Source organism: Monodon monoceros, unplaced genomic scaffold (genome assembly GCF_005190385.1).
Source record: "Monodon monoceros isolate NGI ecotype Baffin Bay Population unplaced genomic scaffold, NGI_Narwhal_1 Super_Scaffold_11, whole genome shotgun sequence".
Classification (NCBI taxonomy): domain Eukaryota; kingdom Metazoa; phylum Chordata; class Mammalia; order Artiodactyla; family Monodontidae; genus Monodon; species Monodon monoceros.
In genome coordinates, this window is record NW_021703767.1 from 1,658,818 (window position 1) to 1,686,263 (window position 27,446).

Below are 27,446 nucleotides of genomic sequence, written 5' to 3' on the forward strand. Positions count from 1 at the left end.
CCATCTTGGACCAAAGGAGGTCCGCGCCGGGTGTGTGCAGGAAGGAATGGGCTCTGTCCACAGAAATCCAGCCTCCAGCCCCTGGCATTTCTGCTCCCTGAGCTGTCTGGCTGTGGGGCCTGTGGTCACAGTCATCACGTGTAGACCCAGAATGGAGGGGCCGGGGGAGGGGAGAGGGGAATGGTGGACCAAGATGGTGGGCTTTATTGCCTGGGAGGCGGGGCTGATGGAGGTGCCGCTGGCAGAAAAGAGAACAGAGAGCAGTGGGAGATTGGGGGAGGGGCGCAGCTGAGGGCTGACAGGGGCCCCAGTGGAGATGGCCAGTGAACCCCAGGAAGCCGTGCGTCGGGGCAGGTGGAGGGGACGGGCAGAGGCGCTGCCCAGAGCTATCAGTGGGTGTCTGGGGATGAGGGTGAAGCTGTGGGCTTGTCAGAAACGTAGTCTCCACCGGGAATGTAGACGTCCAGAAACGAAGGAAAAGGAGGCACGTCTGTAAGGAGGGTGGTGTGAGAGCGCCCTCAGCAGTCAGCGCCGGGAGGGGCCGGGCTCAGGTGCTAGCAAGGGCCCTGGCGCTTCCTCCTGTGCCTCGGGTCTGCTCTGTGAGGCAGGAGCGGGCAGTGGACCAGGCGGCCTGGGGAGGAGCAAGGTTTGGAGGGGCTGCTGGGCCAGGGGAGAGCTGGGAGGGGCACCCCCTGAAGCCTCCTAGGATGGGACCCTCACCCACCTTAGCCAGCTGCCCACAGTGGGAATGGCAGCGTCCCCCCAGGGCCCTTTGGGGGGCTGCCTGCCTTCCCCAGGCAGCGCGCCCCGCCCCTCCCTCCCCAGGCACTCCCAGACCTTGGGTCTTTGCTCCATCAGAGCCGGAACCTGAGGGCCTCCTCCCCAGGAAGTGATCCGCTGGTTACCGGGAGCCCACCCACCCTCAAGGGAGGCCGTCAGGGGTTCCAGGTGCTCCCAGCTGCCAAGTCCTGGAAGCACCATCGTCCCTCGACGTGCTCCAGAGGCTGCCAGGCCCGCAGCCAGGGGACTCCAGGGCAGAGCTCCGGGGGAATTCCGCTCAGGAGGGCGGGAAGGGCCCACCAGCCCAGCAGGTGCCTGGCCTCCTTGCTCCGGCGCCAGGCAGGGTTTGATGTGGGAACTGCTTCTTCTCTCCCTGATGAGTCCCTAATGCGCTTAGAGTCCAGGAGCGGCCTGACAGCGGGTCCTCAGGCCCGCTCACGCCCTGCCCAGGCTGGAGCAGCCCTGGGTGGGGACGGTCCCCCATTCACTTCCGAGCGGGGGCAGCGCAGCCTCTGGCTGAGGGCGCAGGTGCTGGTCCCACCCTGCGAGGAGAGCTCATCGCTAGCCGGTGACCATGAGCCGGGGGCCCCATGCTGGTCTCTGCCAGCCTCTGGCGGATAAAATACCGGACACCCAATTCAGTGTGAATTCCAGATAAACAACGAATCATTGTTTAGTAAAAGCGTGTCCATACACATACACTGAAAAACCATTATTTATCTGAAATTCAAATTGAACGAGGCGCCGCGTACTTGCTGTATCTGGCGCCTGACGCAGCTGCGCGCACAGCAGAGGTAGGGTGAGAGCACACCTCCCCCACCCGCTCCGCCCGTGCTAAGCCACGCCCACCTGGATGCTCCTCCCACCTCCCTGCCGCTGGCCACGCCCCCGTCCTTCCTCCTGGGTTCCTGGCCCTTTTCTCCCCGTTTCCCAGGCCCTGACAGCCCCTTCACCGACCCCCATTTGCACGCCCCTCCTCCTCCGCGCTGCGGCTCAAGGCAAGTGAGCTGAGGGTGGAGTGAGTCGGAGCTGGAAGGCAGCCCTGGCAATCTGTGGGATACCCCCTCTTCAGACCAGCCCTGGCCCCCTGTCCTGTGTGGGTGTGTACACGTGCAGGAGTGTGTGTACACGTGCGTGCTTGCAAGGGTGTGCATGTATATACACAATGCATGTGTGTGCATCAGGTATAAGGGCATACAGGTGTATACAGGTGGGTGTGTACATAAAAGCTTGTGTGCCTGCAGGTATGTGCACATGTATACACTTGTATGCATGCAGGACTGTGTGTAAAATCGTGTGCATGCAGGTGTGTGCATGCAGGTGTCTTGTGTGTCTGCACACGTGCACGTGTGTGCAGGTGTGTGCGCGGCTGTGGGCGTTTCCCACTGACGTGGCCTCATCAGTGCCGGGGGGAGGAGCTGGCGATCGCACCCACCGGCCTCTCCGGTGGTTTCTGCGACCTGCCAGAGCTGGCGCGCGTGTCACTGCACACTCGTGCGGGTCTTTAACGTCGGTCGTCTATGAAGCGGCCACAGAGCAGATGAGGCTGGCGGCCCCGCGGGCCCGAGTGTCCCCACCAGCTCGGAAGTTTCCGGGTGGCCCCAGGGGACATAGTGCCACCTCCGGAGCCGCGGTGAGGAGAGGACGCCAATGCAGAAAGGCCTCAGCCCAGCTCCTGGCCCGGAAGGGGTTGGCAACGCCAGGTGTCCTGGCCCCTGTCCTTGTCCTCGTGTGTCACTTTTAGCTTGAGCTCCCTCGTTTCGGCCCCTCAGGACGGGCCCAGGCCTGTTTCTACGGCAGCGGCTCTGCCCGGGATCGGGGCTCCGCGAACCGGGCGGCGACGCCCTCTGCTGGGCGTGGAGAAAACACCAAGCCGGGCGACCTGGCCGGGTACCGGAGCCGCCTGGGCCAGAGGGCGCGCTGGGCGGCGCGGACCCATCTACAAGCGGGGAAGGGACCTCCGAGGAGGGGCAGTCATCAGACCCGCCCTGCCCGGTCCGGGTAAAGAAAAACGGAGCCGCTTCCCACGTGGGGTGGGGATGCGAGTGTTCCTCCAGCATCGCTGGGCACCGGGTGACTGGCTCTGCCCCCGCCACGACCACCTGCGTCTGGGGACGCACGGTGTCCCCAGGAAGCAGCCCGGTCCCCAGCCTGTGCGCTGCGTGGCTTCCAGGCTCGGTTCCTTGTCCGTCCAACCTGAGCTGTTCCCAGCTTTTCACTGTCATGAATAAATCTACTACAGGCATCTCATCAAGGCTTTCCGTGGGCAAACTGTTTTCATTTCTCTCGAGTGGAATTCTGGGCCATAAGGTAGGCGGATGTTTAACTTTGCAGACATTGCCCAGCAGTTTTCCGAAACGATTCTACCATTTCACACGCTCCCCCGCACAGCATGAGCTCCAGCCGCCCCGCACTCTTGCCAACACCGGGTTTTGTCTGTATTTGCAGTTTTACTTGTTGGGTGTGAAGCCGCACCGCAGTGTGGTTTTTAAGTCAAAATCCCCTGGTGACTAGATGGCGGGTTTCCATCCACCTGCTGGCTTGCTAGAGCCCCCTTGCGAAATGCCTATTCAAGTCTTTTACCCATATTTTATTTTATTTTCTGCCTTTCATTATTGATATGTAGGAGTTCCTTATATATTCTGGATACAAGCCCTCTGTCACATACATAGTCTTCTATCTCCTCTTTTTTGTGTTGATTCAATGTGTTGTGCAATTGTGCGCTCCAGTAATTACGGTATATGTATTCAACTTACTACAGTCTATTTTTTATTAACCACGAGTCCCTGTTAATATGTACAATTCAAATTAAAAATTTTTTACTTTATATTGGAGTATAGCTGATAAACAATGTTGTGTTAGTTTCAGGTGTACAATCTATTTTGAATTAATATTATACCTTACATATAATGTAATAACCTTACAACAACATGATTTCATTTACCCCCACCCGTCTGTCCGGCTACTGTGAGCATGTATAGACTCACACGTCTACTTAGGTTATAAGCTCCACAATTTATCATTTTTGCTGTCGGTTGTCTTTACACCCACATGTTCACCATTCCCAACGCCCTCTGCGTCCCTTCCACAGACACGACCCTCCTTGTGTTGTAATCACCCTTCAGCTTCACAGCTTCCTTCGGTACTTCTCGTAGAGCAGGTCTGCTGGCAACTCATTCCACCACTTTTATCTGAAAAGGACTTTATTCTACCTTGAAGGATATTTTCACTGGTTGTAGAATTCTGGGTTCACGTCTTTCCTTTCGTTTACTTTAAAGATGGTTTTCTGTTGACGTCAAGCTTCCACTGTTTCTGATGAGACGTCGGGTACCATTGGTACCACTGTTTCCCTATATCGAATGTGTCGTCTTCCTCTGGTGGCTTTCGCAATCTTCTCCTTCTATTCTCGGATATTTAAATATGATGTGTCAAGGTGTGGGGTATTTTTTGTCTTTATTCTGGTTGGGGTCTCTGATCTTCTTGGATCTGTGGTTTGGTGTTTTTAAGCAAATTTGGAAAAACATTAGCCATCATTTATTTAAATGTTTTTTCTGCCTCATTCTCTTTTCTTTTCCTTCTGTGACGCAATTACACGCACGGTAGACTGCATTATATTATTCCTCAGTCATGGAGGCTCTGTTCACCTTTATTGTAAACTTTTTTTTTTAAACATATTTATTTATTTATGGCTGCGTTGGGTCTTCGTTGCTGCACGCAGGCTTTCTCTAGTTGTGGTGAGCGGGGGCTACTCTTCCTTGTGGTGCACGGGCTTCTCATTGCGGTGGCTTCTCATGTAGTGGCTCACGGGCTCTAGAGCGCAGGCTCAGTAGTTGTGGCACACGGGCTCAGTAGTTGTGGCTCGCGGGCTCTAGAGCGCAGGCTCAGTAGTTGTGGCACACAGGCTTAGCTGCTCCACGGCATGTGGGATCTTTCCGAACCAGGGCTCTCACCCGTGTCCCCTGCATCGGTAGGCGGATTCTTAACCACTGTGCCACCAGGGAAATCCCTATTGTAAACGTTTTTCCCCCTTTCTGCGCTTCAATTCAGGCAATGTCTATCGGTCTCTCTTCTAGTTCACTGATTCTTTCTTCTGGATGGTCCTGGTAGCTCTTGATCCCATGCAATAAATTTGTGAATACAGATATTTTCCTCTTCAGGTAGGATTTCTATTTGGCTCCTTTTAGAGTTTTCCTAGCTTTCCAAATCTGCCCATCTCATTGGTCATCACACACATATTTCCCTATAGATTGTGATCATAGCTACTGTAAAGTTTGCACTGTGTCCACCTGTTTCTACCTGCTCTTTCTTCTCTTGATTATGGGTCACGTTCGCCTGCCTGTTTCCCCAGGTGCTTAACTCTCTGGTCAGTTCCTTCAGCCTCTCAGTTGTTGTTTGTCTCTGGGTCCCTGGGATCTTGTCCCCTGTGTGTGCACCTCAGGAGCTGGACAGGACTTGAAAGAAGTTACTAAGGAGACATTGAGGCTCCCCCTTCTGGGGTTCCCTCCTTCCTAGGGTAGTCCCCTTCCATTTCTAGAGACTCTGCAAGCCCCAAACTCTCACCTTGGACTCCCATGTCCAACCAGCCTGCTGCCTCCATCCGAGTGCTGTGCCCATGCGCCCCAGGATGGGGAGTGCCCTCAGAGAAAACGTCAGATAAACATGCATCCGGGGGTCGCATCCCCTCCACTTTCCACCTGCCCTCGGCCCTTGTCCAGCACCTTCAAACAACTGTGTACTTTTTTAAGCATCGCATCCAGAGTTCACGATTATTATCAGCAGGAGGGTCAGTCTAGTGTAAATCTCTCCACCAGGATCAGAAGCCAGAAGCCAAGAGGCAAAACATTTAAATACAATTTCATGCCAAGTGTCCCATCGGCGCTTCTGCAGCCCTCACCAGCCCACGGGGAACAGAGTCAACCCCCTTTCTGCTGACGTAGGAGCTCAGACCCCAGCGGCCTCCTCGGGCTGTGGTTTGGGGTCCCCAGGAGCTTTGGCACGCAGTTCCACCAGCCACAGGCCCCTCACTGCTGCGGGGAGCTGCCACTTCCTCCCTGCCTCCACTTAAGCCCCTGCCACTTGCTGCCTTCAGGGGTGGTCACTCCTTTTGTTTCTGCCCCACCCTCTCTCTTCAGGGCTCAGACCAGGGCCTGGATCTGGACCCCTCTGGTACTCCCCTTCCCCATGCACCCTCATCCCAGCACCCCCCAGATGCTGGCCGTAACTTCCTCCTCCTGGGTCCCACCTGCAAATCAGCTCATGCAGCTCGAGGTCTGGGGACAAGGCTTGGCAGCCGGCTATTCACGTAAAGGTCCAGCCCTGTTGCCCCACGCACACCTCACCCTCCAGGGCGATAAGTGATTTCAGAGGGACAGCACAGGAACCCAGAGATGGGGTGGTCCCTAGAGCCAAAGGAGAGCCTCAGGCCAGGGACAGCGTGTAGTGAGAAACTCCAGAGGTCCCTAGAGTTTGCTTTGGAGTTCAGAGCCTGACTGGGGGGAGCAGGGAGGGCTCCCTGGCAGAGATGTTGTAGCAGCTGGACCTCCTGGATGGGCACACTGGGGCGTGGGGGAGTGGGTGGCACAGGTGCTAAGAAGCACTTTATGCAGATGGTCCCCTGACTTACGTGCAGTGAGGCTGGGAAAGAGCCGTGCTGGCGGGGGGGCCCCCACCTGGCGCCTGGAGCGCGCAGGGTCTGGAGCGCGTGGGTGGCCATTCCGAGGGTCTCCATTCACGCGTGCTCTTGGCCCCCTTCTCACCATCCCAGACGTTTGGCGCCGCAGACTGGGAGGTTTTCCACATCGGGGAGAGGGTGTTTCTTGCCGTCGCGAATAGTCACCGCTACGACGTGGAAATGCAAGTGCAAAACGACTCCTACGTCATCGACTCCGTCATCTACGAGCTGAACGTCACCACGCAGACGTTCGTCAGGTTCCAGGAGATCCGCACCTGCAGGTACCGGGGCGTGGGGTGGGGGTGGGGCAGGGATCCAGGGGGACCCGCTTCCCGCCCGGCAGCCCACAGACGGCAGCGCGCCTGTGCCTCCCGGAAGCCACGGGTGCCCCACCCGCTTCCCGGAGGTGTGACGTGGCCTCACTCCCCACTCCCTGCAGGCCTTTCTCCAGGGCCAGCTGAGTGATAGTGGCTCCTGTTGTCACCTTGACTCTGCTTTCAAACGATGTGGCTTGTGTGTGTGTTTTTAAACTAAATTCACAGGTGTGTGCAACCATCACCACAGTGACTTTAGAATATTTTCATCACCTCAAAAAAACCCCCACCCTTTAGCTATCTTTGCCCCTCCCCCCACCTCCCCAGCCTCTGGCACCCACCAGTCTGCTTTCCGTCCCTCTGGGTTTCCCCATTCTGGATGCTGCCTGTGAATGGAATACATAGGTTGTGGTCAGTTGTGTCTGGCTTCTTTCACTCGGCATGTGTTCAAGGCTCATCTACGTTGTACGTCAGTGCTTCACTCCTTTTAATGCCTGAGTAATATTCCACTGTATTTATTTACCTCACTTTGTTCATCCCTCATCAGTTGATGGATATTTGTCCATTTCCAAATGGTGTGGTTCTGAAGGATAAAGATATGCTTCCCATTACTGCCAGTGGCTTTACTGTCCTGCTGCTCTGGAGGGAGAGCGGGAAGTCACGCCAGACGTTTGCTTCCTCCTGGATTAAAGCCGACGCAGCTCCCGATGTGAGCTGTGGGGCAGACAGTGTAAGTCAACACTTTGCTGTTTGCATCTTTTCCACGGCCTCGGTTTTAGAACCCAGCTGCGACCGGCAGGATACTGCACGGGGGCCACACGGCTGCCCTGCTGCCCGCGGCACGAGGCGCTGCCCCTCAATGAGCATGGCCACGGCCACGACTTTTTTTAATGACCGAATCGTGACTGGCAATGCCTGGAAGTGGCCTGAGACAGGATTCCAAACAATAGAAGAAGGAAGCAGTGAGGAGCCCCAGGGCCCCCACTGGCCTCAGCCCCCCTGCATGTCCCCGGGGACCCCCATGGGCCCTCTCACATCCAGGGTCCTGTAGGAGCTCTAGGCTAGCGCCCTCAGTGCCCCACTGAGAAGGAACCCAGGGGTGAGTATCGACTAAGAGAGAAGGGCCCTCTACTGCCTGAATAAGCCATAACCCTGAGGCCACTGGAAGCAGATTCACCGGCCTGACTTTTGGCATCCAAGTGACTCCCACTTGCTGCAAGGCTGTGGCCTCGGTTTCCTCATCTGTAAAGTGGACACAGGACAGTAATGCAGTAATCAGAGTGGTGATTGGGGACCATGGCTGATGCCCAGGTTGGCCTCCTTGGATAGACAGGGCTCTGGGATGTCCTTCCTGGAAGCCCTCTGTCAGACCCCTGGGAATTGAGCCATCTCTGAGCACAGACTCACCCTTAGCAAGTTCAGGAGGCACTTCCTGAAGACAGGATGCAGTGGTCTGTTTGCAGTAAGAACCACAGCTTGCAAATGTAGGGGAATGTCTCTGTGTCAGCAGACCCTGCTGGCACCTGAATGGCTGTCAGGGAAGGAGCCGGTGAGTGGGTGAGCTCACGGCCAGTGTCCTCAAGTTCCCGCCTCCAGGGGGTGCTGCAGGCCTTCATGGAGTGACCACGAGCTCGGGACTGTTGCTCTATTTCAACCTCTTCTAAGTGAGTGACCTTTGCACCCATGTTCATAGCATCAGCATTGACACTTGTAACCCAAGTGTCCATCGACAGAGGAATGGATAGAATGTGGTCCATTCTTACAATGGAATATTGTTCAGCCTCAGAAAGGAAGGACATTCTGACAACTGTGAAAACACGGATGAACCTTGAGGACATGATGCTCAGTGACGTAAGCCAGTCAAAAAAGGACAAATGCTGTAGAATCCACTGATATGCGGTCCCTGGAGGAGCCAGATTCATAGGGACACACGGCAGGACGGTGGGGGCCGGGGGCTGGCGGGGGGGGGGGGGGATGGGAGGGAGTGTTTCATGCGGGCGGAGTTTCAGTTCGGGAAGATGGAAAGTTCTGTGGATGGACAGTGGTGATGGCTCCCCAACAGTGTGAATGGACTGAATGCCACTGAGCTGTGCACTTAAGAATGGGTAAAACAGACAGTTTTGTGTATTTTAGTACAATTAAATTTTTTTTATTTAAAAAAGTGAACAATTAATTTGTATTTCCCGGGAATAGACCAACTGGCTGTGTGACTGAGAAAATCGCTCCCCCTTCTGTGGATTTTGGAAGTGGGACCTACCGCCCTGAGTTCTGAGATTAGGGGGAGAACTGGCTGAACTCCAGCCCCCCGAGTTCCATGGCAACATGTCCGAGTCCCGTGTCCTAAGGTCTGCTCATTGCTTTTGCAGTGCTCTGGACTGGGAGTTCTTCTCAGTGGGAGAAGACTATTTCCTGGTGGTTGCAAACTCCTTCGACGGAAATACCTTCTCAGTAAACAGTATTATTTACAGGTAAAGGCCGTGCCCCTCCTCACCACCTCGGTTCACGTGGCGTGTGCTTGCCTTCCCCACTGGTGACCACAGGCTCAGAGCGAGTCACAGGTTATCGGGCCCTGTGGGTCACCTGGCACCCAGCGCACCGGAGTGCAGGCTGAGTCTGGGTGATGCCCCTGGGTTAGCCAGGTGACCACTAGTCTCGCTGAGGCTCACGACTTTGGATTTGGCCAGAGATGCAGTGTGTGGATACACTAATTTGAGAGTTATTCGTATATTATCCTTTAAACGTTTCCATCCAGGCCTACAGTAGACCCCTCTGTTTTTCACGTGTCCTTCAATAAAATTTTACACTTCGTCATAGAGGCACTGTGGTGTTCGCAATACCTTCACTTCTGGGAGTTTTCCTAGTTGTAAGCACATGTCCATTTCCATCTGCGTATCCTGACGATTAATTGTTGCATCTGGCCATCCAGCCACGTTATCTCTTTCAGTTCTAATGGTTTCCTGAAAAAATGTCTGTGGGAGCTCTAGAAGTATAAGAACACCTACAAATAAAAGCGACTTTGCCTCTGTATTTCTAATGTTTTTACTGCTTATCCAGTTTTCTCAATTAGCTAGAAATTCCAGGATGATTTTGAGTCGTAGGAGCAGTGACCGGCCGTTCCGTCTGACTGATGTGATGGAAATGGTCTGGGCGTTACACAGTTTGACAGGATGTGAGCAGTCTCACCCCGCGGGCATTCTTTAGTGCCTGGCGTGCATCTTCCCGGTCAATCTGTTGACATAATGATTTATGAGAGGTGACCTTGCACTCTGGTACAAGCGTCACTTAACGAAGATGCGCAATTATTTACCATGTCACTGGCTACCAATCATTATGATTGATTTCAGGTTTTTGTATCTGTAATAGGAAATAAAATTGCTCTGTGATTTCTTCCGGACACTTGATATGGAACCTAACTTAATGGGCACACCACCTACACCTGTGGGCTGGGATAGTTTGAACAGTAGAACTAATCTGTTTTCTTTACGATGTGGTTAAATTCAGTAACAAAGTCGTCTCGGCCTGGTTCCTTTTCAATGGTGTTTGTGGAGCAGCTTGACCAGTCTCCCCCGTGGCTATTGGTTTAATCAGGTTCTACGTCTCTTCCTGAGACAAGTTTGCTTATCTATACTTTATTAGAAAAATCATCAATTTTCTTTAGACTTTCTAATTAATTGCTGTTTTCAACAAGAAAAAGTAATTTTAAAATTTTAAGTAATTTGAAACTTTTTAAAATTTTAAGTAATTTAAAATTTTTTTAAATTTTAAGTAATTAAAAAATATTAATTTTAAGTAATTTTTAAGTTTTAATTAATTTTTAAATTTTAAGTAATTTAAAATTTTAAAAATTTAAGTAATTTAAAAATTCATGTGGAAGAAAAAATTTTCAAAGATGGTCAAGAAAATGTTGAAAAGGAGAATAGTGAAGGAGGTCCTGACAGCGTGCAAATAAAGCAGTATGATTTTTGCTAAACATAAACAAATATGTAGAAGGAGTAGACTACAGTCCAGAAAAGAGCCGATCTTTCACAATCATCTAGCGTGATAATGCTATATTTCAGCTCAGTGAGAAAAAGACGAATTAATAAAATAATTTCCTGTAATTTTCTGTCCATCTGGGAGAAAACACACCTATACCTCTGCTTCATATTATACACAAAGTAAATTTTATAAGGAGCAAACACCTAAATGTCAAAAATTCAACAACAGAAATATTAGAAGAAAAGCTAAGATGACTTTGTAAAACCTCAAAGTTCTGCAGAGAAGATGTGAGACCTTCCATAGGCTGGAAAGAGGCCGCCAGGCCGACCGCCTACATTTAAAGGTTTTCTATGGAAAGGGCGTCCCATTCAAAATCAAAGGACAAACTGTCCACAACACATATGGCAGAACAGGAACCCCACAAATTAATAAAAGATTTGTTTTGAATTTGGAAAAATGGGCAAAAGATATAAATAGGGTCTTCAGAACTAAAAATGGACAATGTGAATAAACATGTTAGAAATTGTTGTTTCAGAGCGCGAGGATGACGCACATCCCCCATCTGTTTGGACGCTGTTTAAAGACCCACAGTGCTGAGTGTGTGTGTGTGTTCGGTGGGGAGGGCTGGCCCTTCCCCACCAGGACAGGAATCACCCCAACCTTTCCAGGAAGTCATCTGGAAAAACATTTAAATTAAAACTACGACTGCTTTTGATCCCGGCGGCCCACTCTAGGGCCTCCACCCAATGGAAACAGAGCTACCTGTCGATAAATCCCTTTTGAAGGGCAAAACCTAGAAACCGCTGACTGGGGCAGGACGAAGGGCTAGGTGTGGCATCCTCAGGTGGGAGCGGGGGTCACAGAGCCGTGTGCCGGCAGTGGGGTTCCTGCATCCCAAGAGGGGTGCCATACCTGAGCAGTGCCAGGTGTGTGTCTGAGGGCCGTGCCTCACTGCCAACCCCAGCAGTGAGGAGGGGGCTTCAGCTCGGACCCCACTATTAACCCACCAGGAGGCCCTCCCCATCCCCCGCCCGACGGAGAAATCCGAAGGCAATCTAGGCTGGGAGCAGGACCCTGGGTGGATCAGAGCAGCCGCGGGGTCTCGGACAGGGCAGGTCCCCCCTTCCGGGCCTCAGTTTCTTCTTTGCAGGCTGAGAAGGCCCCTCCTGGCCCAGCTCCCCGTGATTGTAACCTGGGGGGATTGTGAGGCTGGGATGCTTGGCCCCTCCATGCTGTGCCCGGTGGGAGAAGCAGGTGAAGAAGGCCTGGCGAGGATCACGGCAGAGGGGATACAGTGGGAGCCCCAACGCCCAGGCACCTTCTCCTCTCGCTGAGAGCAGCCTGGCGCCGGCGTCCCTGTCCCGAGGCTGACAGTCTCTCCCCACAGGTGGCAGGGGTATGAAGGCTTCGTGGCTGTGCACAGCCTCCCGACCTTCGGCTGCAGGGACTGGGAGACCTTCCGCACTGCTGCCGGCTCCTACCTGGTCTACTCCAGCGCCAAGGAGCCGCTGTCCCGGGTGCTGAAGCTGAGGACAGGGTGATGGGCCCAGGGACCCAGGAATGGGACCCACCTCGCCGCACCCCAGAACCTCACCTGAGAAGGAACCTCCGGGGACGGGGACGAGCCTGGGAGAAGCTGTGGCTTCCAAAGCCACCACCTCGCCGCCCCTGGCTCTTGTCTAGCCGAGGATGTTTTCACTTCCACCCCGGTAACCATGGTGGCCGGACTCATGTGGCTCTGTGGGTGTCCAGGTGGAAGGCCAGAGCTGCTCCTGCAAGTCTGGTGTCCTGCAGGGATTTCGCTTTAAAGGAAAAGTTCATACAAAGTTTTACCTCAAAAACAGCGGAGCCTGGTCACCTTCCCGTGGTGCCCACCACGTGGCCAGATGCTCGGCTCTGCTTGGGGAGCCCAGACATGGGAACCGGCTGGATGCTGTCTGACGTATTTGTACCAGCTATTTGTTGTATTCTGTCTAGACTGAACTGTATTTATGGTGCTCTCTACAAAAAGCACTGCTGCGTCTGTGTGTTTCTGGCGGGGACTCGACCCTCATCGAGAGCAATCACCGGGCCATAGCACGCACTCTGCCACCACAGCCCGATGTGCCCTTGGGTCCCCGGTCACCAACACGCCTCTCCTCTGCAGGATCTTTTTCCTCCAGCCTCAGTTTACCCATGAATGCGGTGGGGTAGGGTCAGGTCAGGAATCCCAAGGATGCATGGCACGGGTCTTGTCTCCTCCTGGAGCCACACCCGTGGGAGACCCCGGGCCGATGGGACCCTCTTGCCTCTGCACCCAGGCTGGTATCCCCGGTCATCGTGGCTGGCCTTGTGGGTGCACCGGACGGACTTGCACTGCCAGTGCTCGCCCAGCTCCTCCCATGTCCAATGCCCTGAGCCTACACCAGGCCTGGGCCTTCTGCCTCCCTGGGATGGCTGCTAGGTGTGACATGACACCACCCCAGGAGCCTAGGGGAGGTGCCATCACCACCGGGAAGCCTCCTCGGTGGAAGGGGAATTCTCCATGCCAGGAGCTTTGCTGGCAAGACCCTGTGGGGTCCACATCCAGCCAGGAGACCACGGGGCAGTAGCCAAGCCAGGCCTATTCCACTACCCAGGCCCCGCCTGCTCTAGGATGGGATATAGGAGCCAGGACCTCAGCGGCAGGAAGGCCCCATGCTTGGTCTAATGTTCTGCTCTTTCCGTCTCGAAATTCTGGCTGACTTTTGCCCAGGATCACACAGCCAGGGGCACGGCAGCGGCTGCAGCCACAGTCCTGGCTCTCCGTGTCGGCTCCACGTGAGAACTGGGGAGGCCCAACTGCCCAGGAAGGAAAGCTATGTGAGCCTGCTCCCTGGCCATCCTGACCAGATTTGGGATCTCAAGAACTGTGACCAGGGCCCTCTTGAATTCCCAAAGTGGAGATTTTTCTAGAGCCTCCTTCAGGCCAGTAGCTTTGCCTCCTTCAGGCAAAGAATGGGGGGTGGGGAGGGGGGCTCTGGGGCCACCAGGCCAGGGCACCTGTGTGAGAGAGGCGGCCCGGGTCTAGGACGACCCCGGGGCAATTCCCTGCCCTTGTATACGCTGCGTACTTTGGGGAAAGAGGATGTGCCCCCTCCCTCCAAGTCAGGTTCTGCTGCTGCAGTCCCGCATCCCTCCTGGACCCACATATCCTTGCTGTCATCGTCCCTAGGCCTGGCTGAGTCCCTGCCCTGGGCAGCCGGGGGCCCCAGTGGGCCTGGCCCGGAGGGTTATGGATCTGCTGGTGCAGGGAGGGTGGGCCGAGGGTGCCAGAGAAAAATGCAGGATCCCTAGTTAAACTTGAATTACAGATAAACAATTAGTGCTTTTTTTAAAAAAAACACATAGCCCCAGTGTTGCATAGAATATATACTAAAGGAGTTCTTGGTGTTTATCTGAGGTTCAGATTCAAGCAGGCTTCCCGTTTCGACTTTGATTTGCTCAACTGCCCGCCCTCCCTGAGAGGGATGTTTGGTCGGCTGGGGGCTGTGATTTTAACCGGGATTTGAGGCACAGCCTGAGCAGCCCGTGAGAGGGACAGAAGGAGGGTGATGGGCCAGGGGGCCTGCAGGGAGGCAGCCTCAGTCAGAGTTGGCTGCGGGCTGGGGTGCCATGTCACCTCGGGGCTCCTTGCACAGGTGGATCCCCGGAAGGGCCCCCAGAGGCAAGGCACCCACACAGGAGAGGGGCAGCCTTCCGGGCCAGGAACACAGCAGGGCCTCCGAGCCCCCTGTCTCCACGCCTGGGATGGTTGCCTTTTGTGTGTCTGGACGAGATGAACACTTACATCAGTGGACTCTGGGTAGAGAGATCACCCTCTGTGATGTGTGGGGCCTCGCGCAATCAGTGGGAGGGGTTCCCCAGCAGACCGCCCTGGGCCTGGCACTGTGCGTCGGCCCCCCTGCCTCTCCCCCAGGCCCACCTCCCTGCAGGTTTGGGGCTCGCAGCCTCCGCAATCCCCCGAGCCAATTCTGATAATGTCTCCTCTCTACACACTGTTTTCCTGGGGAGTCCTCCAGCCCCAGCCCCCGAGGACACAGTGCTCAAACGGGCAAAGGTGCCCGGGAGTCAGGACAGCTGCGTCTAGTCCCGTGGCCGAGCCTCAGTGCCCCTACGTACCCATGAGGGAGGGGTCAGCTGGGCGCTGTCTGTGCTCCCCAAGCACCCATCCTACGCGGCTTCTCTCTCCCTCGGGTGACCCGGTTGTCCAGCTGGTGCCCAGGGAGGTAGAAGGCAGACGACGAACACCAGTGCCGCCAGCGCAGTAGCGACAGAGGGAGCGACGGCCTCCTGTCCCTGCCCGGGGCTTCGTCCTGACCACGTGGTGCCACCGCACCCCTGCACAATGTCCGATCTCTGCTCCACTGGGCGGAAACAAAAAACCATAAACCCAGATGTGTGTAAGTTATGAATGCAAATCAGAGGGGGAACAATGCAGAAAGCATGGCGCTATTTACATCTTTCCAAGTCAGCTTTCGGGCTTCTGTCCTGTTGATAAACATTCCCAAGGTGCGTGCGGCTCCCGGAAGTTTGCACGCAGTGTGACGTGACCACATTCTTGTCCCTTTGACACCCATGTCATATTTCTTCACAGCCACGTCCTGGGGATTCCTGGGCTGGTCATCCTTTGTTAATCCACAGAGATGCAACGGCCTTTTCTGTGATAAACAACACTTCAAGAACATCTTTGCACGAACTGCGTTTCTTCTTCTTCAGGGTCATGGTTTCCTGGAGAAATAGCGTCTGCGGCAGTGTTTGCGTTTCCTTACCTCCGGGGCTCCCCTCCCTGAAACCCGATCCAGGGGAAGGATGACCAGATGTGCGAATCGCACCTCTTCCACCAGCTATGCCCCCCTACTTCCCCATCTGCCAGGTGTGTCAGTGCCGTGTTGCTGGCAAAATTATCTCGTTTATAAAAAGAAACAAACTCTAAGGAAACCATAAAAATCAGACCACAGGATGGAATTCCCTGGCAGTCCAGTGGTTAGAACTCCGTGCTTCCACTGCAGGGGGCACCGGTTCAGTCCCTGGTCAGGGAACTAAGATCCCGCAAGCCGCATGGCATGGCCCACGCCCCCCCCCAAAAAAAAAATCAGACTGTGGGAGATAGATGAAGATTTGGACAAATCTTCAAATTGCTATCCTAACATTGTCAAAATTTCCCAAGTTCCAATGCAGTTTTTATGCGATGCCAATCAAAATCCCAAAGCTGCCCTTTTTAATTAATGAAGCTCCACCAAACATCTCAAAGAATCAATAGGCAAAAATATTTTGAAAAAGTGAGGGAAAGCTTGGAGTCCAGTATGAATTATACTCAAATTAAACAATCCAACCTGGTCTTAGCATAATATGGAAAAGTTAAAGTTATAGATGTTGGAAATAAAAAGTCTGGAATAGAATTTCTTTTGCTCTTTGGAGGGAAATTTTCTAAAGGTAAAAACAATGGAAGTAAATGAAGCCAGTGAAAAGGGAAGATAGAGGTAAAGAGATACAGTTTATATCTTTGTCAAACACATAACGTTGTGTCTTTTAAAAATATAAATAAGTAGAAATGCCACCACAAACTGAGGAAACATCAGGACTGGAGTCACTCAGACGGTCAGTACTTTGAACGTGTGAGGAGGCTTTACAAACCAGTACAAACCCGACGCCCCACGCGGACAAGAGCAAACATTGCCAGCAGGAGAAACCCAAACGGTGCAAAACAGACTAAATTGGTGAGCTACGCCCACAGGTCATGGAGCGAACATCACAACCCCAGGTGCTCCGGGGCCGGCACAGTAACCAGGACTTGCCTGGGTCCTTCTCTTGGGGCTGCTCTACAGTTGAAAACTGAGCAAAGCAGCTCTTCTGTTTGTAAGTTACTGGCTTGGAAAACCTCAGTCTTGGTGTCCCCATTACTGTGACGCCCAGACTGACAGGCTCTGACTCCAAGGCGACTTCTCAGCCCAGGACAAGGACGGGAGGTTGGTGTCCACTCTGCGCCCTCGATTCAGTGACCCCTGCGAGACCGCTAAGCCCAGGGGAGCCTGGAGGGGAACTAGGTCCTGCTGAACATAAGCTGGGCTATCCCCTGGCAACACCACTAACCCCAGTGATAACCACCCCCCAGAGAGACAGCAGGACCTGGTCCTTCTGGCCAAGCAAGGCCCGCCCTGGCTGCTGCCCTGCAGTGGGCACAGGGGAAATGCCAGGTGAGCCAAGACAGTGGGGTGCCGAGGGCTCTGGGGAGCAGGACGGCCCAAGGGGGCCGCTTCCAGCTCACCTGTGCGGGCGGAGGAGCCGCCCTGGTGGGGCCTGGCAGGGGCAGCCGCTCAGAGCTGTGCTGGGGCGCCTGGGTCAGGGCCCGGGTGCCCACTCTGCACACCGCCTCAGACAACAGGCCCCTCAGAGAATTCCAGCGTAGAGGTGACCCCGCCCAGAGAGGCCTCCAGGCCCTCATCGCCGCCCTTCCAAAGGTCTGCGTGTGCGTGTGTGCGGCAGGGCAGGTGGCAGGGGGAGGAGGGTGCAGAGCCATGGTGAACGTTCCTGTGGGGTCCCTGCCCCGGGCTGGCTGGGCGCTGGGAGTCGGGTGCGACTTGATGAGATAAGGGACTTTGAACAGGTGACAGCTCAGTGTCCTGATTGCTCTGAGAGCCACACCTGCTACAGCTACAAATCCAGTGACTGTGGTCATATGTTTACATAAATGTGCTCTTTTGGGATTTTCTCCATATCTTAACTGCCCTGATGTCACTGCCCGGTTGTGGAGGCTTCACGGGCCGCTGCCGGACGTCTCTCTGCCGCCCACCGCTGCCCGGCAGCCTGGGCACGCCCCAGCTGGGAGCGCGGCGTCTCGCACGACCTTGGGCAAGTGCTCTCAGCGCTCGGTGCCTCAGTTTCCCCGTTCCTAAGTAAGGGTCAGCTGTCAACATGGGCTCTGGGGTCAGCGTCCTAGCCTGGTGGCCACTCTCCATCTACTCCCAGGCTGCTTCTGCCTCTGCTGCTTCTGTAGCCCTTCCTTCAAAGGTCCCCTCCTCCCCAAGAGCAGTTGGGCGCAGAGGGAAGGTCAGCCGGTGGGCTTGTCTCTCCGTCTCGCTTTGCACAGAACTCAGGCAGGTGTGTGGCTGCTTCTGACAGCTGAGTCAACCACGCGCCTGCCCTCTTTCTGGCCAGTGTTGTTGCCGTGGTTACAGATGCAGACCCTGGCACACCTGGGTCCCAGTGAGGGCATCCCCGCTCCTGGCCGGCACGGCCGCATGCAGGGCGGGACCTGGGAGGCTGGGCTCTGCTCTGCCTCCAGCTCTGGCCATTCTTCAATCTGGGGCTAAGCCCAGGACTTGCCTCTTTGTTTTGACAACACTCCAGGGCCCAGTTGAGGACTTCCAGGCCTGGGTGTCAGAAGGCCTGCATTCCAGCCCCACTCTGCCCGCAACAAGCCAACTCCTGCATCCGCCATTTCTCCCCCTGGACCTCGGAATCTTGGGTTTCTTGTCTGAAAATAAAAACATTCCCGACCGAGCCAGGCCCCCGTGAGAGCCCGCTGAGGTGCCCTGCCCAGCGCCACGTGCCGTCCACGTGCCCTCGTGGCCGCTGCTCTTTCCCAGTGGGCAGCCTGCCCTGGGCCCACCGGGGGCCTGAGCGCTCATTTCCACGCCCGCTTCCTACAAGGCCGTGCAGCTTGGCTGCCACTGAGACCGACCTCATCCCCATCAGTCGGCACGGCCTCCGTGGGGTCCCCCGTGTGCAGCCCGCCCCCTGGCCCACCCTCACCAACTCCGGGCCCGGGCACCCACCCAGAGGCCCTTCCTCCAGGCTGGGTCCAAGCTGCTGCCCCTGAAGAGCTGTCCCTCCTGACACGCGGCCTCCTCAAGATGCTGCGGCCAGCCTGGCCCTCGGGGGTCCCCCAACATCTGCCCTCAGGGCCCCCGGTTAGGGGTCGTTAAGGCCTCGCGTCTCTCCCTAGCCTGTGGGGGGCGAGGCTGAGCGGGGCCCCCAGACGTCCCCTGGGCAAAGGAGAAATGAGCGCGTGTGTGCGCATGTGTGCGTGTGTGTGCGTACACACTTTGTGGGCACGTCTGCTGGCAGGGGCAAGTGTCCAGTGTATGGCCCTGTGTGAGCGTGAATGCGTGCACCTGTGGGCTTGCCTGGTGGGTGTGCGTGCATGTGTGGTGAGCATGGGTGTGTGTGTCTGGGTGAGCACGTGCGTACATGTGTATGAGTGTGTGCGTGCACGTGTGTGCACACTGCAGGTGTGTAGTATGCGTGTGTGTGGGGACCGTGGAAGCCGGCGGGCTCGGAGTTCCAGCCCTGCTGTGGCCCCTGCACTATGGCCCTTCGTCTGGGAGGGCAGCTCCCATCTTGCAGGGAAGGGAGTAAGGCCAACAGGTGAAGTGAGCTCCTGAGGTCACTCTTGGTCATTCAGCCAAGGCATTAAACACGTACTGACCCCAGAACTGGGACTCAGTGAGAACGAGCAGGGCAGCCATGGAGCTCAGATGGCCATCTGCTCCTAGCACAACAGCCGCTCTCAAAGTGGGGAGACTGTTAGTCCCCTGAAGCTGCTGTAACAAAGGACCACACACTTAGTGGCCTAAACAATAGCAATTTATTTATTTATTTTTATTTATCTTTTTTCTTTTTTGCGGTACGCGGGCCTCTCACTGCTGTGGCCTCTCCCGTTGCGGAGCACAGGCTCCGGACGCGCAGGCTCAGCGGCCATGGCTCACGGGCCCAGCCGCTCCGCGGCATGTGGGATCCTTCCGGACCGGGGCACGAACCCGCGTCCCCTGCATCGGCAGGCGGACTCTCAACCACTGCACCACCAGGGAAGCCCCCAATTTATTTTCTTAAAATGCTAGCGGTCAGAAGTCCAAAACGGGTCTCACTGGGCTAAAACCAAGGTGTGCAGGGCTGTTTCCTTCCAGAGGCTCCAAAAGAGAATCCATTCCCTGCCTCTTCCAGCTTCTAGGGGCTTCCTGCGTTCCTTCCTGCGTTCCTTGGCTGGTGGCCCATTTCCAATCTTCACAGGCTCCCGGGATTAGCACCTGGACATCCTGGGGGGGCCACTGCTCTGCCCCCAAAACTGACCTGAAGGGCGAGGTGATGTGAAAGCAGAACTGGCTCACTGGGTGCCAGGCAGTGCCCCTGAGGGACCCCAGCAGCAGTGCTAACAACCTCCAAATGGCCAACAGCCTTCTCGGGGCAGGAGAGGGCGTCTCGATTGTAGCTGCTGTCAATGGCCTTGAAGTAAAGACTCTCCCATGGACAACCTCAAGCTGTCATCATGGTGTCGACTGACTCACAAAATTCCTCAAAACCTGACAATCGGCCATCACGAGCCTGTTCGAGCCACTCCAGGCAGGCCCAGCACCCCCTGCACCCCAGCCCTGGCCCGGCTCTTCTAGCCGTGGGTTTGCAGTGCTGGCGGCTCCACAACACGGCAGGGTAGGCAGCGAGGGCAGGTCCGGCCCTGGTCGGGTCGCAGAGCCACAGATAACAGAGCCCCTCCGCAGTGGACTTAAGCACAAACGTTTATTGAGGATTTGCAGTCGGTAGGTGGGGAGGACAGTAGAATGGGGTTTGGGGCCAAGCCTCCAGGAAAGGCGACTCCAGAAACTGCCCCAGGCTCCTGCCATGGGGTGGGGGGGAGCTGCCACGAGTCCAGAACATTCCATCTCCTCCACAGTCTGCAGTGCGTCCTCCCCAGGGAACTTAGTCCAGGACCCAAGTCTCGTGCAAACGCATCTTGGACAGCGGGCTGCAAGGGAGGCTGGGAAGCACCCGGCACAGGGCTGTCCAGCCCCCTGCCTTTATCCCTTCCCCTCCGCCCCACCTCCTCCCTGGAGCAACTTTCCTTTAAGAAAAACACAACCAGGTTTAACGCCAGTCCCACGTCCAATTTAAAACTGTCATCCACCCTCCCTGCAGGGGGACTGAGGGACTGGGTCCCCGAGGTGGGGGGCAGTCCCTGGTTCCAGCACCGGGGCCCTTCCCGGAGAGGAACCATTTCAGGCATCCTCCCAGCCCCAGCCTCGAGGCCCTCCTACAGCCTTGCAGCCGGCCTCGAGGAGGGGCCTGGGGTGCTTCTGGAGCAGAGCTGGGAGCCCAGCCCACCAGGGACAGCCTCTGTGTCTCAGGATGGCTCTGCTGGGGGCTCAGCAGTATGCCTGCTCATCCCCCAATGCTGGACCACCCAAGGGAGCAACTGTGGGTGTCCGGGGGCCCCAAAGTCCAAGGAGGAAGGGAGGTGGGGTGTCAGGAGGCTGTGAATGTGGGATGTCCCCTCCTAGGGTCAGGATCGGGGGTGGGGCTCTGGTTTCCAAGGGGACCGTCCATGGTGAGGCCAGGGACCGAGAGCAAGCAGTCTCGCGCCGGCCCAGAGCGGCTGGGCAGGGGGACCAGGCTCCCGGGTGGCCTATGAGCCCCTCACTGCCCCTCCCCTCCCCTCTGGCCCCCATGGGAAGGATGAGAGGCCCAGCTGGGTGGCTGTCAGGACGGTCCACTCACTCCGCCCCTCTGCCCCATAAGGAGCCCCAAAGTCATCCCACCCTGACCCCCAGACCCTGTGAAGTGCTACCTCCACAGGCAGGAGGTGCTTTGCAGAAGCGGGGCTGTGCGCATGAAGCTCTTTGAGGCCTCTCACCTGGACTGCGATGACAGCCAGGGGCCACCTATGTCCCACAAAGGCGCCGCCCACTGCCCCCCGACTGAGGCACCCCCTGTGCTGTGTCCCCACCACTGTCAACACGGGTCCCCTCTATGGGCCCGGCTTGACCCCGGCCTCCACATAACTAGATGACAGCAGATGCCGGCTCATGCCGGCCCATTGGTGCTGGGCTGGAGGTGGAGGGTCAGCCCGAGGGCCCATGGGGCTGGGGCTGGGCGTCTGCACTCCCACAGGGTAGCAAGGAACCGGGTGGGCCCTGGCAGTCCCTTAGGGGAGGGGAGAGGAAGGCAGAGGAAAGGAGGAGGGGGAAAAGGGCAAGGGGAGGGCTGGGCTCCCAGACACCAGGGCTGGGAGCTGCCATGAGCAGGAAGGAGCTTCCTGGTCCTGCTGGTCTTGGGAGGGAGGTATGCTCTCCGGGGAGACCCCATGAGGGGCGAGGAGGCCAGAAAGGCCAGGGGGCCCGGCAGCGCCCTGACTCTGGACCCGGGATGAGAGGGGGTGGGCCCTCGGGTGTGCTCTGGGCTCCTGGGCCCACTTCCTCTTCCCAGCAGGGCAGAACAGGAGCCCAGCAGGCCCACACCAGAGGGAAGGCTGGCTGGGCGCTGGGTACCAGCAAAGGCTGGGGGGAAAGAAGCCCCACTCACTCCCCGTGCGCCCCCAGAAGAGCATCTGGCTGGCATCAGGCTCTGGGCTGGCTCTGTGTAAGAGCAAATGAAGAGTTCCCTGGCAGCAAGGAAAGGGCCCCCCAAAGTGCCCAGGCTGGCTGGCACCTATGGGACACGAGCCGCAACGGCAAGACCCTGACATCTGCCCCCACCTCCATCCAGGCCTCAGTCTGCTCTCTTCCCCTGACCCAGGGACTCAGGGTCACGTCCATCGGGCAAACCCGCCAGGTGACGGCTCCTTGTGCGGCGGGACCCCTCTCCCCACTGTGTGCTCCCCGGGATGCATGGGGAAGGGGGACCCAATTCACCCACAGAGCCTGTGTCCCGCTGGTCAGCCGGCGGCCACACGTACCTGCTCCCATGCTGTTTGTCCCATGAGTGGACCGGCACCCAGGCTGCCTGCCTGGCTTTTTTAGTTCCCACTGGAAGGGTGGGTGGGCCGTTGGTTTCCTGAGGACCCCGGCACCATTCGCAGCCTCATCTGAGCCCTGCCCCCCACTCCTGCACCCTGGTCTGGGCGGTGGGCAGAAAAGGGCCCACCCCACACTCAGAGCACAGAGCCCCCGGTTCACACTGTGCGTGCTGTGCCCCCGGTGACCGCAGGCACGGCGCTGGGGTGTGGGAGGGTAGCGGCATCTGTTGGTTGTTTTTTAACGCACAACTGAAAAATCATGACGCGCGGCATCAACGCGTCCCACTGCCAGTCCCATGACACTTTCCGAGTACAAACCTCCCTCGACTTTTACCCTTTCTAGGCATCTGTCCTTTACACCTTAGATCCATGAGCAATGTACCCCTAACTTGCTTCCCCCCAAAATATTTGAAGTAGTTTAAAATATAAACACTCATACAAAAAGACCGTGAAAAATAAAACTGCAAAGACAGATCAGGGTTACACAGGTGGAGGTAAAGTCTACCCTGAACATGAATTAGGTAAGAAAACTGAGCAGTAAAGTAGCACTGAGAGTCCTGTCAGCAAAGCTGAAAAGGAGAGAGAGTCCCTGTCGCTGGAGGAAACGAAGCAACCTGTTGAACAGCCCTGAAACAGAGGTCGGTCCTCCCATCCATTGCAAAGGAGCTGCTTAGTGAGTAGAAAAGCAAGGCATGGAGCGACCCAAGATGACAGGCTCCCTGGGGCGGGCCACAGCCGCAGGAGCAGGAATCGGGGAACGGCCACACTTCTCTGGCTGCTAACATGGCCCCCTGAGGAGCTACTATGGACCTTCCTCAGGTTTCTCTCCATGGTTTAATTTTTTTGGTTTTGGGTTGTTATTTTTTTTTTTTCCCTTCTCACTGGACTGAAATTTTGGTACAAGTGTTACTCTTAACAAACATTCTGAGAATAAACAAAGTTGACAGAGTTGTTCAAAGGTTACATGTTCCACTTATCTCCCGAGAAAAATCCGGTCTCTACCACTTGGCTGTGGAAAGAGCCCGGTGGTTAGAGGTGTTCAGGAAATACTGGGGAAGCAAAGGCAAGCCAGTTCCACGGGGCAGGATGACCTGTGCCTACAACCAACAAAATGCACCCAACCTCCTCGGGGAGCCTCACTCATGGGCACGCACCCTTTCTTCTCTGAATGCTGGGGGCTCAGAGGCGGGCGCCCCGTGGGGCAGGCTCCCAGTGCGGAAGGGACGTCTCAGGATGGACGGCCTGGTTTTACATCCCAGCTGGATCTCTTCCTGTCCGCGACCTTCCATTTCTCTGAGCCCGTGTCCCCATCTGTCATTGGGTCTGATGGTAGAATTGCCTGACCTGAAGGTGTCCTGTGGGAAGTGCTCTGTCAGAGTGAAACACTGGACAGAAGTAGCCGTGTCACCCTCCCTGGGGGAACATCGAAGGCGGGACTCAGTCACCATCTACTACAAGAGTGACGGGAGACAGGTGGGCCTCGGCCTGCTCGAGCCATTGGGCACTAGGGCGCAGGGCTGATGGGGTCCTTGGACACAGGAGTGCTGGGCAGGGACTTCAGGTACTCCAGGTGCCTCCTGGCGTCCTCCTGGTTCTGGCGCACGTAGTACACGACGTAGGTGATCACCATGGCGAACCAGCCGAACATGGTGAGCAGCATGGCCACGTCGGTGGTCCTGTGGCGGACGCGGCAGAAGCTGGCGCCAGAGTCGAGAGCCTGGACCAGCGGCTTCCCCACGTACTCCTCCCGCACCGAGGTGTGGCAGGCAATCTCGTCCACCGAGTCAGGGTCCAGCTTCAGCTCCCACAGGGCCTCCTGCAGGGCGCACTCGCAGTGCAGGGGGTTGTGGGACAGGCGTATCTTGGCGCTGAGCTTGCCCAGCGCGTCCTTAGGAATCCTGCGGATGTGATTGTGAGACAGGTCCAGCAGCCGCAGGCCCCCGGCCAGGCCCAAGAAGGCGGCGGGGCCGATGGTCTCGATGGCGTTCTGAGACAAGTCCAGCTCTCTCAGCTGGTTCAGGTGCTGGAAGGCTCCGTTGGGGATGCGGGCGATCTTGTTGGCATCAAGCTTCAGGAGCACAGCGTCAGTGGGGATGTCCTTGGGGATCTCCTGCAGGCCCCTCCCGCTGCAATGGACGGCCACGGCCCCGGCATGGTCAGGGCACTGGCAGCTCTGCGGGCAAGAGGCGCCCAACCGCAGGCAGAAGAGAAGCAGGAGGCAAGAGCCTCCCGTGGGGACCGGCAGGGAGGACGGGCCCTGTTTGCCCATGGGGCCCATCCTGACCACCTGCAGACAGATGGCACGCTGCTCTCAGTGCTGCGGTCTACACCCTTCCCCGCTCCCCGGTGCCGCTGCGGAAGGGACCATCCCACACAGACAGAAACTCTGCTTCCTCACGTGCCAGGAAGAACTGCGTTCTCTTTCGGTCCTAAAAGAGAGGAGCAGTCAGCGTCGCTGGCCGTGGCCTGGCTGGGGACCCGGGGGCACACTTTGACTTTGGGGGAGATGTCACAGCCAAACGGACACACTTGACCGGGGGGGGGGGGCGGTCTCTGTGACTTACTCCTGGATATTCCCACTGCCACCCGCAAGAGTAAGGCTGTGCTGACTGCTGGCTGGGGGTTGTGCCCAGCAAAGCCGACCGAGAACACTGCCACCCTGCCCTGGACACACCCACTGCACACCTTGGGGGTCAGGGGCTTGGACAGCACGGGGTGATGGGAGTCCACCCCTCCTAGCTACTCAGGGCTGGAAAGCAGGAAGACTGGGCTGCAGGGTTTTCATAAGAAACTGGAACGCAAGGGCGACCGCCGGCCACCGCTGGGAACCGAGCCGGCACCCTCATCCCCGCGGGGCTAGGCTGCTGTCAGAAGCTCAGCGCTTTGCTAATTGTGACAATCCCTTTGACAATTATAACATTAAAGCTCTTCTCTGTCGGCCCTAATGGGAACAGCCACCCGCACCGGCATCGCGGTCGGCGCCTTTTATTTCAATTATGTTTGAAAAAGGGAAACGAGAAAAGAGAAAAGCCAAGCCCTGGGCGCGCGGCCCGCGCTGGGCGTGGAGTGGCGGGGCCGCGCGGGGCCTGGGCGGGCGGGGTTCGGGCCCCGGGGGGACCCCAGACCTCGGACCTCGGGATCCCCAGGCTCCGGACCCTAAGGACCCCCGGGACTCCCGGCTGGGGGATGGACGGGGGCGGGGGTGTCCACGCTCCGGGATGAGACGGGAGCTTTACCTGCGCGGCCGCGTCCGGAGACTGCTGTGCATGAGGCTCTCTGCCGCTCGGAGTCCGAGCCGGCGCCACGCCTGGAGGGCGGCGGCGACCCGAAGGCCTACGCCCAAGTCCGCGGCCGCTGGGTACACACGCGGCTCGGCCTGCGCTCCCGGGGCGGGGCCTGGGCGGGGTCTGGGGCGGAGCTGTGGGGCGGGGCGGAGTCCGGTGCGGGACGGGGCCTGAACGACAGCAGGACCTGAGAATTAGGGGCGGGGCATGGGCGGAGCTTGTGTGGAAGGACGCGGCCAGGACATCGCGGGGCCTAAAGATGGGCGATGGGGCCAGGGCGAGGTCTGGCCGGAGTCTTGAGTGGGGCGGGGCCTGGACGATGGGGGGAGGGGGTCCTGAGGACGAAGGGTGTGGCCTTGGGCGGGGCCGTAGAGGCTACACGGGGCGGGGCCTGGGAGCCTAGCTTGTGGGAAGGCGTGGGTCGGGCCTGGGATCAGGATTTTAGACAGGAGTGTGTCTCATGGGCTGTGGGCGGGGTCGTGGGGGGGGGGAACCCCAGAGCCCCGCCCCTTCCCGTGTCCAGCCCCGCCCCTGGCTCTGGCTCCAGGATGTGGGAGGCGGGGGCGGGGGCGGGGAAGTTGGAGACCCTCGGGTCAGAGCAAAGCCCCAGAGCGTCTGTCTCAGGTATGGTGCCAGTGGCTGCCAAAGCGTTAATGGAGTTAGGTCTCCGCCCACCTGGGTCTCTTCCTGCCCACCCCCCCATATCCCCACCCCCACTCCACCTCGCGTCTTAGGGTCCATGGATGGGCGTCCAAGGCGCGTAGGCAATGTGGGGATTGAGCCATCCTTAGGGTTTTTATAACAGCTTTACTGTGGTGTAATTGATATACAGTAAACCACATATTCAAATTTGATACATTTTGACATTTGTATACACCCGTGAAACCATCACCACCTCAAAGTATTCATAGTAAATACCCCAGAGTTTCCCGTTTGCAATCCATCCCCTCTGATCCCCATCACCAGGCAAGCACTCATCTGCTCTATCACTAGATCAGTTTGCATTTCCTGTAATTTACATAAATGGAATCGTGGGTGTGTACGTTTTGTCTAGCTTCTCGCACTCAGCATAATTCATTTTGGTTCACCAGGTGCTGATGCGTTTATCAATGGTTATTCCTTTTGGGGCTGAGTAATGAGACATTGCAGGAATGTTCCACCATTTGTATATCCACTCACCTGCTCATGGAGATTTGGGTTGTTTCCAGTTGTTGGCTATTACAAATAGAGCTGATATGAAAATTGTGTACAATCTTTGTTTGGAGAAATACTCATTTCTCTTAGGTAAATATCTAGGAGTGGAATGACTGGATCATACAGTAGCTTATTTTTAACTTCTAAGAAACTGCCCAAGTGATTGTACGATTTTACATTCCTGTGCTGTGTATGCTGCACATCTTCACCAGCACTTGGTATGGTCACTCTTTTTAATTTTACATATTCTAATAGGTGTGTAAGGGTATATCTCATTGTGGTTTTAATTTGTACTTCACTCATGACTTAAGTGTCTTTTCATCTGTTTATTTGCTCTCTGTCTATCTTTAAGGAAGTGTTCTGTTCAAATCTTTTACCCACTTTTAATTGATTTGTTTTCTTATTTTGAGTTTTGAGAATTCCTTGGCATTTGTATCAGATATGTGATATGTATATATTTTCTCTGATTCTGTGGATTG

General features: G+C 56.4%; 2 protein-coding genes across 2 annotated transcripts in view; one reads left to right on the forward strand and one right to left on the reverse strand.

The window, feature by feature from the left end:
• TSPEAR (thrombospondin type laminin G domain and EAR repeats) overlaps window positions 1-12,342 on the forward strand; it is a 60,076-nt gene extending 47,734 nt beyond the window's left edge. The window contains exons 11-13 of the mRNA XM_029215031.1: window positions 6,545-6,732; window positions 9,132-9,233; window positions 12,131-12,342. Of these exons, the coding sequence (XP_029070864.1) occupies window positions 6,545-6,732; window positions 9,132-9,233; window positions 12,131-12,284 (444 nt within the window). The 3' untranslated portion in view covers window positions 12,285-12,342. The remainder of the gene's footprint in view (window positions 1-6,544; window positions 6,733-9,131; window positions 9,234-12,130) is intronic.
• An 11,624-nt stretch (window positions 12,343-23,966) lies between these two features.
• LRRC3 (leucine rich repeat containing 3) lies at window positions 23,967-25,887 on the reverse strand. Its single transcript, XM_029215466.1, has 2 exons — window positions 25,726-25,887; window positions 23,967-24,918 (listed from the first exon to the last, which is right to left on the reverse strand). The coding sequence occupies exon 2, from the start codon at window positions 24,765-24,767 to the stop codon at window positions 23,994-23,996; it is 774 nt and encodes a 257-aa protein (XP_029071299.1). The 5' UTR covers window positions 24,768-24,918; window positions 25,726-25,887; the 3' UTR covers window positions 23,967-23,993.
• Between the last annotated feature and the right edge of the window lie 1,559 nt (window positions 25,888-27,446).

Bases quoted from the DNA above. Each gene is read 5' to 3' on its own strand.
- LRRC3 (XM_029215466.1), bottom strand. From the start codon at position 24,767: ATGGGCCCCATGGGCAAACAGGGCCCGTCCTCCCTGCCGGTCCCCACG.